This window comes from Squalius cephalus (genome assembly GCF_949319135.1).
Source record: "Squalius cephalus genome assembly, chromosome: 2".
NCBI lineage: Eukaryota > Metazoa > Chordata > Actinopteri > Cypriniformes > Leuciscidae > Squalius > Squalius cephalus.
In genome coordinates this window covers 53,373,094-53,386,167 of record NC_137123.1, presented here as the reverse complement: position 1 = coordinate 53,386,167, position 13,074 = coordinate 53,373,094, and the positions used below count along the sequence as shown (strand labels likewise).

General features: G+C 35.9%; 1 protein-coding gene across 1 annotated transcript; it reads left to right on the top strand.

Moving 5' to 3' along the window:
* Positions 1-4,176: 4,176 nt before the first annotated feature.
* LOC307151286 (uncharacterized protein) lies at positions 4,177-8,012 on the top strand. Its single transcript, XM_079859238.1, has 6 exons — positions 4,177-4,326; positions 4,450-4,579; positions 4,704-5,087; positions 5,228-5,392; positions 5,893-5,936; positions 6,024-8,012. Exons 2-6 carry the CDS (start codon positions 4,543-4,545, stop codon positions 6,132-6,134), a joined length of 741 nt encoding a protein of 246 aa, XP_079715364.1. The 5' UTR covers positions 4,177-4,326; positions 4,450-4,542; the 3' UTR covers positions 6,135-8,012.
* The last annotated feature ends 5,062 nt before the right edge of the window (positions 8,013-13,074 follow it).

The window sequence follows — 13,074 nt, the reverse complement described above, 5'->3', positions numbered from 1 at the left end:
CGCAAAATACAATTATGTATTCATAAAATACATTTCACAAATGCAAAACACAATTCGTAGATATACAACTGTAGACAAAAAACTTTGAATGTTTAAAATGTACGAGTTTATCCTTGAATGTGAATGTCATTCACGTGTGAATCGCCTTGTGTGTGTGTGTGTGTGTGTGTGTGTGTGTTTGAGACTTTCCTGGCAGGGCTCTCCTACACAGAGCAGTCCAGAGCCGTTGAACATAAACATTTATTTTTAGTATTAATGGATTTTCATGTCCTGTCCACCACACATTCAACTGATGATAATGTAATGACGTGCATATATGAGACATCTGTTTTTTTTAAGCTGCATATATTATGTAGTTTTATTATTTCAGATTTCCGAGACAGATGATGTATGAAGCTGCAGACAACCAGTACTGTGATCTTACAATTCCTACTGTAATTCTTTCAAAACAGTCATGTTGCAAGCCATCCATTTTGACAGTTGTTTCAAGAAGAGGTTGAAAGTGATGCATTGTTACTGTATGAATTTGTCTCCTGCGGACTATATGTACACGCTCTAGGAATAAAGCCCTGCTATGCATGCATTATTAAATGTTCTTGTCAGAATTAAAAGATTCAAAGACATAGTTACATTTGATGTACACGTTTTATCCATTTGAATGTTCCCGAATCCTTTGGGAATAAAATATAGCCTATATAAAATTACTTGATCATGATTAATGTTCTTGTTATATATGAAGATCATGAACTGACAATCTTAAGTATGAAGCACAACATTCAGTACAGAGAAATATACGTCTCTTCCAGAGTTGTGAGATCCAGTCAGTCTTCTTTGCTTTTAAAGTATATAAATATAAGTGCAATACATCAAGTGAAAAGTTAACAAATGAATTGTGTTCAATCCAATCATCTAGACCTCTCTGTTAGGACATATCAGATTTTGGTCTGATATTTAAAACAGTAAACACCTATAGTACAAGAGGTGCAGACAGAGGACGTGGGAGATAAAGTGATGGTATTTTGTATATAGAGTTTACGGAGTAATCTTAGTTGCATAATCTTAATTGCCTCTCTATGATAAGTATACGTTTGTCTGATCAGCATAAAATCAGATTTGCCTATTTTACTAGGAAAAGTAAAATGAATGCTTCACAACACAGTTCACAACTGTGACACTAAAAACCTTGAGATGACAATACAGCACAAAACATATGGAAATGAATGTTGAATATATTGGTAACATTTTACAAAAAGGTTCATTATTTAACATTAATTAATGTATTAACTAACCATGACCAATACATTTGTTGCTGTGTTTGTTAACCTTTGTTAATGTTAGTTAAAAATACAGCTGTTCATTGTTAGTTCACAGTGCATTAACTTATGTTAACAAGATTTTAATGAAGTATTAGTAAATGTTGAAATAACATTAACAAAAATTAATAAAGGCTGTATATGTGCAGTTCATTATTAGTTCATGTTAACTAATGAAACGTTATTCTAAAGTGTTACCAATTAAAACAATCCAAAAAAATAAAGTATAAAAGAGAATAAAGCAAAAACAATCACAGGCAATCATAACCAATCACATTGCCTCCCCTCATGTGACTGTCCCCCCCACCGCAGGTTTTAGGGGGTCTGTTAAAAGTCAATGGGCTCAGGGGAGGCACAAGACAAGGCAGTAATTTTACCTGCTGGTGTCATTGTTGGACAGTGTTACTTTGGAAAAACGAGTGATTCATATAGTTTTTAATGTCACATTTTGTAATATTTGTGTTGTTTTATTTTTGTAATATTATTTTCTCATCATATTTTTTGAGGAGGCACTGCCTCCCTTGCTTACTTGGGAGGAAAAGCCCCTGATATATAGCCTAGACACATTCTATGAACCAGGGATGCAAACTTGTCATCTTTCTGTGAAATTCGCCATTTTGAATCCAAAATAGGTCATTTGTGTGATTAGTGTAGGGGGAGGATTCTGTGTGTGCGACTGCTTTCAAACACTTCGCATTTGTGTGTGTGGCACAAAGGCAAGGGTTTCTATTTCCAATTTGTTTTTGCAGCGTTGAGGACTGCCAATCACTGGCATCTCTGTTGAAAGCAATGGCCAATCAGAGGTGTTTACTGTAGGTAAATCAGAATCCACTCTGAACTAGTTTTTGTTTAAGTTACCCAAGTTCACTGACTGCATTCTACATGCTTGCAAATCCTTTCATTATAACACCAAAGCGTATACACAATGTAAATAAGAAATTCATTGTGCAGTGTATAGTTAGATGCAAGGGCGTAGATTTGGTTTAAACATTGGGGGGGTTGAAGTTTGGGTCTGCATATTTTTCATGTGATCATGGTATAAATATTGGGGGGGTTGTAATGCATAGATATAAATATTGGAGGGGTTATCTCCCCCCCAACCCCCCCACAAACTACGCCCCTGGTTAGATGCATTGATTATAACAGGAGTTTGAGCGTTCTTTGCTCGCTTTCTGTATACAATCCATTCACAATTTGAAGATAAGTTTTGTTTGTCATTCTTTCAAGAGGACCAACGTTCACATATAGTGCAAACACATTTAATTATGCGAGTGAAGCCGCTAAATTGTTCCGCGAGTCACTCCTGAAATTGCTATGATTGACAGTGATATGATAACTGATGTCAAATTAAGCACTGATGTGCATAAAGGCCCAGTTTCAGGATTAGGCCTTAGTTCAATTAGGGCATTTAAGTGGCTTTTATAAATGTGCATTAGAAAACATTACGGGTGTGCATCTTGAGACAATACAATGGCACTGGCATATTTTAAGATATGTTCAGTTAAAACAGCTCAAACATGCATTTCAGTCTGAGACTATCTTATTTGTAGTGTAAATGCAGACTAACAGACCTGCAACTGCAACATAGATGTGAAGGAATAAAAAAAATAAGTCTGTGTTGGCTGAATACATTAGTAGCTTCTACAGTTTAAGATAAAAACTTAAAGGGATAGTTCCCTCAAGCCATTCAAGGTGTATATGACTATCTTCTTTCAGACTAACACAATCTGAGAGTTATATTTAAAGCTTCCAAGCAAAAAAATGCATCCATGCATAATAAAAAATAATCCATATTTCAGTGGGTTAATAAAGGCTTTCTGAAGCGAAGCGATGGGTTTTTGTAAGAAAAATATCCATATTTTAATTTTTTATAAGCTATAATAACTAGCTTCCGGCAGACGGCCGTACGCAACAATTTACGGCGTTTGAGTTTGTTGGACAGCCCTATTTGTTTAAACCACAAGAGGCGTCTACGTTTACGATACTCCTACATCCTGTGTCATACATCACGTCAGGGGTTACTCTGGCGCAAGTCGACTTGCGCACTATGTGTACGGTCATCTGCTGGAAGCTAGTTATTATAGCTAATAACTGTTTAAATATGGATTTTTTTCTTACACAAACGCTTCACTCCGCTTCAGAAGGCCCTTATTAACCCCCGGAGCCACGTGGGTTACTTTTATAATGGATGGATGCACTTATAGGCTTCAAGTTTTGGGCTCCCATTCACTGCCGCTTGGATTAGCCAGGACATTTTTTGAAAATAACTCCAATTGTATTAGTCTGAAAGAAAAATAGATATTGCACATAGATGCACAGTGATCGAACTATTATTGTGCATCTATTAAAATGAAACATTTGTGGAAACCAAAGCCAGTTAATATGAAATTACACAATCTTCACTATGCATTCACAGCTATGACAAAGAAAATGTGTGGGTTGGGGTCTTTGAAAAGACCCACCACTAATGCACAGGCTGAAGTCTAGAACGCGCAAAGACAAGCAGAGTGACGAAAACAGTGAAGTCCCGTTTGGACTTGATAATAGCCTTGAACTGTGCTCATGCCAATCAAATTCGAGGAATAAATACTGTATATTAACTGACATTAATTATTTCTTTTATAGCAGAGAGTGCATTTTTATAGCAATGAAAACATTTAAAAACTGTTTTACGGCAGTAGAGCATAAACTGCAAGCTACACAAAACCACATAGGCCTGCAATGGAAACATTTATGCTTGGTGAGAGATGAACTAGAAGATAATGAACTGTTTATCTCAGATAATGCATGCAGAGTGGTCGTTCTGAACGAAAAGGTTGTGTGTTTCCTGTTTTGTTAAGTTTTTCATTATTTTCTTTATTAGACACACAACTATTAATCAAAGAATCTCATGAATTTGACTCTGGCCCAGACAGTGATTCTCAATCTGTTCACAATCTCTCTGTGTCCTATACCTGATTCAACAACTGGAACTACATGGCCTGAATTGTGAATGAGAATTTTGATTTGCAAGGTCAGTTTACATTTTCACAACAAATGCTCTTCTGGAATAAATGTATGAAAATTATTGCTTGATTCAGCCAAATTAGGAAACTGGTGACTGTTCTAATTTCAATCCAAACCTCTTCGTCTCAAGGTATTAAAACTTTCCATTGACGTGAATAAATCAGATAAGAGCTGATGTCTGTAAGACCCTCGCAGTGTCAGTTATTCGCAATCTCTCTCTGAGATGGAGAGGTCAAGAAATGCTTTCATCGTGCTTTTATGTAAGAAAGATTATATTTTATTTAGATTGCTTTTTTTCCCAAAGCAAGTCAATGTCAGTACTTATGTTTGGAAGCACATAATGCAATTTTAAATGCTTTAAAGAGTTATTTTGCTGTTTTACAGGTGTTGTTCTGTTCATTCAGAACAGAATCTATGGAGCAGAAGTGGAGATGAAAGTCACACCAGGAGACAACATCACTCTCTACTGTGATCGCTCTCTAACTCGTGGTTACATTATTGTATGGAAAAGAAACTGCTCTCATGAAAATCAACCCTCTCTCGTAATAGATTTTACAAAATGGGGCCTGGAGATATTTCAGCATTTCAGCTCTGTCCACAACCGCTCCAGTAATTCTCATGATCTACATATTACTAACATCAGTGTCTCTGATCTGGGACTGTATTACTGTGCAGAAGTAGAGAATAAGGTAAATTATGAAAAAGGTTTCATCTCCTCATCTAAAGTGTACTATTATGGAAACCGAACAACTCGTCTCTCTCTTGCAGGTAAAAAAAAAAACCCATATCTGTTCACTTTTAATTTATTATTATTATTATTATGTAAGTCTGTAGAACTTTCACTTTAAGAGTATATGAGTATGAGTTTAGAGTTTCCTGTAAAAATGATATGCTTATGTTTCTTTAAGAGTCAGTGTCTCCTCATGCTGAGCAGTTCAACATCACCTCCACACTTCCTCTAGACTGTGTTCTCTGCTGGACGCTGCTGTTCAGTGTGTGTCCGGTGTGTGTTCTCCTCTCCTCACTCCTGTCCTCCATGTTTGTGTACTGCCTCTGTCGGGCTCAAACTGCAGGTATCATTTAACACTTTTTTTATGATTTTTCCAATATAAAACCTAATTTCTTTGGTCAGAATTCAAAGCTGAAAACAAAATTTAAAGGAAGTCATTTTAAAAAAAGGCTATGACTCTTGTGTGGTATACAACAGTAAATATTCTATCAAAGTATTTTGATTTTGCATTCTGTCAGAAAATAATGTATGTTCCCAGTTATCAAAGTTCTAAAGTTTTTTTTTTCACTTTATGTTGTTGAGCTTCTTCAATTTTAAGATTTAAAGTTTGTTACTGGCTTAATGTGAGCTTTTTGGGGAAGGAACATGAAGCTGATTCTGATATGAAAGTTCTGTGTCACATATGTAATGATAATATAGGTTAATATAATATTTATATAATCAGAAATGACTAATTATAAAGAAAGCTGCATACAGCTTTACATACATTTTTATGTATAGCACGTTTTTATTTATTTATGTTTATAATATTTTCTAACTACTATATTTTCACACGATCTTTAGGTTCTGAGCAGAGTGCAGAGATACTCACAGCAAATTTTATTAAGGTATCTATATTGTTTCAGTAATTCGTTTTAGCTTTGCCATTTCAAAGACAATAGTTTAGTTTCATGTGCATCTCCAATTCATTTCAGGGGGATCCAGAGAAACATCAGTGTGAGACGAGTAAAACTGGAAAGATCTGCCTCCACACTGAAGTCTCTTATAGACTGCTGACATCTTCATATCCCTATGCCAAGATGTGATTCTCTTTGCTCAGTTTAAACAACTTACTGAAATCTTGCTGTTTTCTATTACTCACTCTTTTTGTACTCCGCAACGTCAGCTATGATTTCTGAACTTGCTTTTTCTCAAGCATGCTTTCACCGCATTTACATGCACACACATGCAACAAACGTACAGCACATTTTTATATACAAACACAATTATGCATGATACACAACACATTCACAATAATGAAAAAAAAATACTTATTTGCCATTAAAAACTTCATTAATTTTATTTATTATATTGGAATGTACAAAATAATAATAATAATAAAACAGGCTTCAATTTTTTTTTTAAATGTTTTTGTCAAAATGTCCTTCTGTGCCATTAAAAAAAATGCTAACTTTTAAAGTGAGTAACAGCAACTTAATGCAGATCTCAATTTGCCTTTAAGATCAGAATCATAATTAGCGTACTTTGTTTGTCATAGAAGGGACCTCAAAAGTAGCACTCAACTCCACATCCATTGTCCTCACACCTATGAAAAAAAAAATATATATAGGCTACATTAACTTGGGTAAAATGGCCATCTTTTGTGCAACAAAATGTAGATCAACAGGATGCTCAAATCGTGTGTGCATTTGTTTCCTGTGTGCATCTCACTCTTTCTCTCTTATTGTAGTACCAACCACAAATGTTTCCACTTGACCCTTTAAGCAGCCATGCCTTAGTGTTGTTGTCTGTCAGTTATATGTTTCTGTTCAGTGCATAATAACCACATATATTTTTTCTGTAGGCTGAAAATGTGATATATTATTATTTGAACTAAATCATTTTAGTGAACTGCAACAATATATTTTTTTTAAATAAGTAAGCGAAGAGATGGTTGATATTGTTGTGACTGATTATTTTGTAATTTATTCCTTCATATTTTCATTTATAATTTTTTGTTTCTATATTAATTATTTCATGTTGTATACACAATAAACAATAAATGCAACATATTTCGATAGATACAAATAAGTCAATAGAAGATGAAATAATTATAAAAGGATATACCAAGACTCACAGGCTCCATCTAGTGTCTCCATCTAACATAATCTGGTCTTTCAGGTGCACCCATTTATTTCTCCTCATTAAAATGTTTTAATAAATAAAGAATCCACAAAGAAATAATGATAAAAAAATGCTTTCAAAATGACAAAATATGCTTAAACACTCAATATGACTTCAGTCATGTCAATAGCCTAATAAAAGCAGTTTTTATTCTACAAGTTTCAGGTCATATATGGAAATTGGGGAGAGAAGGTTCATTCAGTTTAATGAATAGTTTTTGTGTCGGTCCAGCTGTTACTGAGGATTGTTCTTGTCGCCTAGAAACTGCCAGCTGCCGTTGATGAGTCACAGTAACGTTTGTGTTAGACTTTTTAAAAAGTTAAATATTAAACTGTCTGAAAACAAAACAGGGTTAAAAAACTTTCTAAATATGTTCACCATGGTCCATTTCTGTATATAATAAAGATTATAAACTACATATAATCACATCTTGGTAAGAAATAAATCAACATTTGAACCGCTTTAAAGTTTTTATTATTATTTGGACGCAGGATGCAGCCTCTGAATTGAGACGCAGCAGCACACTTCAGAATCTCACCTGAAAAAACAGGTCATCTCTTTTATGAGTACTATGAATTCGGACATACTACTTTTGTCACAAAGGTTTTTTTTTTGTTTTTTTTGTGTGTGCCTATTATAGTAGGGAAGTAAGTGATTTCTGATGCAGCCATAGTCTTTGTCACGTCTAGTTGTTCAAGACTTCACATTTATTTTAGTTTCACCTTGTTATAAGCTGCACTTTAATCCTCAACCCCTTGTTGTAATGTTAGAATGCAAAAAAATTAATAAAAATGTATTGTAAAATTGTACTTGTATATGTATATTAACTGATGTTATAGCGGAGGTTAAAATAACAAAATAACAATAAAAAATATAAAACTGTTTGATCACAATAGAGCATGTTCTGCTCTTAGCAACCTCTCTTGAAAAATATACAAAACCACATAGGCCTATATGCTATGGAAACATTTGTCTTGGTGAGTGATAAACAGAAAATACATTCAGGCACTCATGTGCATTCAGAGTGGTCTGAATGAAAAGGTTGTGGGTTTCCTGTTTTGTCATGCTCAGATTCTCTTTAGAAAACTAATCAAAGAACTAATCAAAGAAACTCATGAATTTGACTCTGGCCCAGCATTTTGATTTGCAAGGTCAGTTAACGTTTTCCTCAATAAATGATCTTTTGGAATAAATATGAGCAGTTGCTTAATAAACTCAAATTAAAGGAAACTGGTGACTGGTTGACACAGCTCTTTAAAAAAAAAAATATATAATTCCAAACCCCTTCATCTCAAGGCATTAAAACTTTCCATTGACGTTAACCAATCAGATAAGAGCTGATGTCTGTATAACCTCACCGATGGAAAGGTCAAGACTTGCTTTCATCGTGCTTATATGTAAGAAAAATGATACTATTTAAATATTTTATTTAGACTGCTATTTTTTAGATTTCCTTTTTTAAAAGCCAATGTCAGTATTTTTTGTATGGAAGTACATAATGTAATTTTAAATGTTTTATAAAGTTATTTTGCACTTGTACAGGTGTTTTATCATATGGATAAGAAACTGCTCTCATGAAAATCAACCCTCTTTCGTAATAGATTTACAGAAATGGTATCTAGAGATATTTCAGCATTTCAGCTGTCTACAACCGCTCCAGTAATTCTCATGATCTACTGTACATATTACTAACATCAGTGCCTCTGATCTGGGACTGTATTACTGTGCAGAAATAGAGCGTAAGATGAAGATAAAAAAGGCTCCCGCTTCTCATCTGAAGTGTACTATTTTGGAAACCGAACAACTCGTCTCCCTTTTGCAGGTAAGACACATTTCTGCTAGTTCTTATTATGTCATTGCTTGATTAATTCTGGAAAACTTTACCTTTCTCTGTGAAGAAGCAAGATGATCAGAACAGAAATATTTTTATCAGCATTATTACTATGTTTATTGTATATAGAGCAAGTGACTTCCTGTTCTGGACTCTTGAACATCACCTCCACACTTCCTCTATCAGACTGTGTTCTCTGCTGGACGCTTCTGTTCAGTGTGTCCGGTGTGTGTTCTCCTCTCCTCACTCCTGTCCTCCATGTGTGTGTACTACCTCTGTCGGGCTCAAACTGCAGGTATCTTGTTCACTGTTTCCTTGACACATTTATTATGATTTTTCCAATATAAACCTATTGTCTGTAAGGGAACTAGGATCAATATAACTCAAAGGGTGATTGAATTACAGTGAATAAGAACCTAATTAATATGCAAATGATTCAGAATTAATATTTAACACTTTATCAACTATTCATCCACCGGTAAATTGAGATTAGGGTATTTGATCAATTCTGGACAGAATATTATCCCGTGGCCTACGGTAAAAATATAATACAATTATGATCAATGATTATGAGCAAGGTAACTAGATCTACAGTTTAAGGCACTAGCCTAACTTGTAAGCTCACAGCTCAAGACACTTATGTAAAATCAACCAATACTTTATTGAACTACTCTAATACACACAAACTAATCTAACGAAAACACACACACAAACATTCAATCATTCAAACAGTGACAGAGAAAAGTGATGTTATTAACGGAGTGTGAATGGAGTCCCAAATGTCTAGCGTTAGACACTATTTCTTGACCGTAACCTGAGATAATCAATCTACTAACACTTTAATCTTAGTACGTTTGCTTAATAAGATTTACACCAGTTCAGCAAGAATTAGGAGATTGTGTACTTGTGCGTTCCCTTCCGTGACGAAGTAGCTGGAGGGAATCTCTGGCAGTCGGTCGATGATGCGTTCTTGCGGGTTGCTATGCAACGGAGTTTCCTCTGAGTCTGGAGGAGCTGCTGAAGCGACTCTGAGAGGGTTTTCTTTGACGAAGTTCAACGAAGAGTTGATTAGTTTTGAGTGAGCTCTTGGTGATTTGAAGAGTATGTAAGCGTACACGCTGGACGATGGAAAGGTCCACACAAATCAAAGCAAGAGCAAAAGTCACTGCAAGAGCAAGGCAAAAAGCAACGCAGAGCTGCTTGTCATTGGGTTTTAAGCGTGTCCATCCGACCCGTCCTTCCTAGTGTGTCAGCCAATCGGATATTGTCTTGGGTGGGACCTACGCCCCGTTCTCCAGTTATTGCATGTAATTAGCATAATGTCCACATGATCGCTTGTGCCCAAACTCATGAGAGTTTAGTTGAAACTTTATAGTTTAAATATGGTGCATCCTACAAACATCTTTATATCAAAATTCTATAAATCATTTACCCATCAAGTAGGTACCAAAATAACATTTCCCTAAAGAATGTACTAAGTTTACTAAGGAAGTTACTAAGGATTTACCTGTGATAAATGTTTAACACACACAATTAACTTGGGTAATATAAAGCATACATAATACAGAGGATATACATATGAGGCAACTTCTGGTGATTAATTCCTATAACTGAGGTAGAAAACCCTACGAATATACTGTAATAACGGTTAAAGACACAGAAAAAACTCCACAGGTTATATTAAACATATAGGCTACATGATACTTAAGATATATGTGAGGTAAATACTGGTGATAAATTCAGCTTATTGGAAGAAATTTTGAGACCGTTGTTTGTTAGAAACAACGAGTATAGGTTAATTTCAGTCTCTTGGTTTTGGAGACAAAAGTCTCTGAAATTTACAGCTACAGAAAAGAGGTGTCCCTGGTTTAAGTTCTGTGGTGATTCTGGGCCATGGGAATGTCTTAGCACCCTTCATTTCAAGGCTGTGGATTTATGCATTTTGGTCACCACAGGGTTTCTTGGCCATTTGGTCTTAAAGGGTTAGTTCACCCAAAAATGAAAATTCTGTCAGTAATTACTCACCCTAATGTTGTTCCAGAACCCCGTAAGACTTTCGTTCATCTTCGAACACAAATTAAGATATTTTTGATGAAATCTGAGTGCTTTCACTCCTCCATAGGCTTCTATGGGATCAAAACTTGCTGGCCCAGAAACATTATTAAAGACATCAACATCCTTAAAATAGTCCAAGTGACTACAGTGGCTCAACCATAAGTTTATCAAACGATGAGAATACTTTTTGTGTGCAAAAAACAAACAAAAATAACGACTTTATTCAACTGTTCATTTCCTTCTGTCTGGGCCTGAGTGAATTCACATAGTGTAACAGTGATTCTGAAACCTGAATCTTAAGAACTTCCTGTGGTGGGGAGCAATGGGAACATAGAAGTAAGCGTCCTTCAAGTCCACACTCACAAACCAGTCTCCTTTCGTCACAGATCGAAGAACGTCGACTGTGCATAACATTCGGAAAGGAAGAGACTTTAAGAACACGTTTAGGCGTCTCAGGTCCAGAACTGGGCGAAAACTGCCATCTTTCTGTGGAACAAGGAAGTACGTGGAGTAAAACCCGTCCCTCACATGTGGGGAAGAACTTTTTCTATGGCTCCTTTCAGTAACAGTAAATTAATTTCTAAGGAAAGGGCCTGAAAACTTGGGAGGCTGGCGTCGGAATTGCAGAGTGTATCCCATGCTCCAAGTCACCAGAACCCAGGGGTTGGACACTGAATTTCTCCAGTAATGTAGATGCTGCACACGACCAACCACTGGCCCCATAGTTTCAGGGTTTTTGGCATCTGCCTTTAGGACCTGGGGGGGGGGGGGGGGGGGGTAGTGTCAGTATGAACACATTGTGCACTCGGGCAGCGTACATTGCCTCTTAGAGCCTCATCTGGTGATACCACCAAAGCTGCAACCCGCTGTTCAATTTCAGGCGCCCGTCCTACCCCAATGGAGTCAGCCTCAGCCATTGCGGCAAGAGTGCGGGCTGTCTTTGACCTCCTTAGGCACGAGGAACAGGTGACAATACTCAGAAAAAGAACAGGTGAACACACTCACACAAACGAGGAGTTTGAGCACACTCAAACAAGGAACAGGTGAACACACTCACACAAAGAGGAACAGGTGAGCACACTCAGACAAACGAAGACTAATCAATGACTAAACAAGAGGGAGTGGTAATTGAAAACAAGGAGGCAGGAACAGAGGAGCACATGGCCAACACAAAGAAAAACAGTGCCATGTGCCACGACACAAACAAAGACAAAGACTGACAGAACTGTCAGAGAACCCTGACAGTATTTGGACCAAATAAGTTTTGTTGCTTTGCAATGATAAATAGATTAAAAATAAATAAATAAATAAATAAGTGAAGAGATGGTTGCTGTTGTTGTGACAGTGTTTACATTACAATTTATTATTTCCTTATTTTATTTATAATATTCCATATTTTGAACAGATTTCATATAAATCCAGTTTAGATTTCTGTGCAGATTTAAACAATAAATACATTGTTTCGTAGGGATTATTTTAAAAACAGTCATTTGAATAAGAAATATAAAAGGAAAGCAAAACTTATCTAGTGGCTAATATTCGGAACATTTGAGGTGCAGTCAATATTTTCTCCTCTTGAAGTTTAAGAAATAAAGAAACCCACATAAAACGAATAGTACTTTCAGAAGTACAAAATATGCTTAAACATGAGATGCCATTGCCAGTCATATCAATAGCCTAATAAACATTATAGCCGTTTTATTTTACATGTAGCGGGTCACCGCATGGGGGCAGAAATGTTTTGGTGAGTTGGTGTCTTTCATGTTGCTACAGACTTTGTCAGGTCCTGTTTGTTGTTGATTATGTCAGTGAGACATTAGGTACCACAGGATGTAAGTGGTTTGCTGTTTATGTGTGAATTCAGTGCTATTTACAGTTTATTTTCTGGTAAAGAGTCTCGTCTGCTCTTTGTTTTTCTAGAAGTTTAAACCACAAATGTTTCCAGTGGACTTTGTCACTGACCACTTTTGAATGTG

Coding starts and splice junctions, on each gene's coding strand:
- LOC307151286 (XM_079859238.1), top strand. CDS start 4,543: ATGGAGAGGTCAAGAAATGCTTTCATCGTGCTTTTAT. Junction 4,580..4,703: donor TGCTTTCATCGTGCTTTTAT/GTAAGAAAGATT, acceptor GCTGTTTTACAG/GTGTTGTTCTGTTCATTCAG. Junction 5,937..6,023: donor TCACAGCAAATTTTATTAAG/GTATCTATATTG, acceptor AATTCATTTCAG/GGGGATCCAGAGAAACATCA.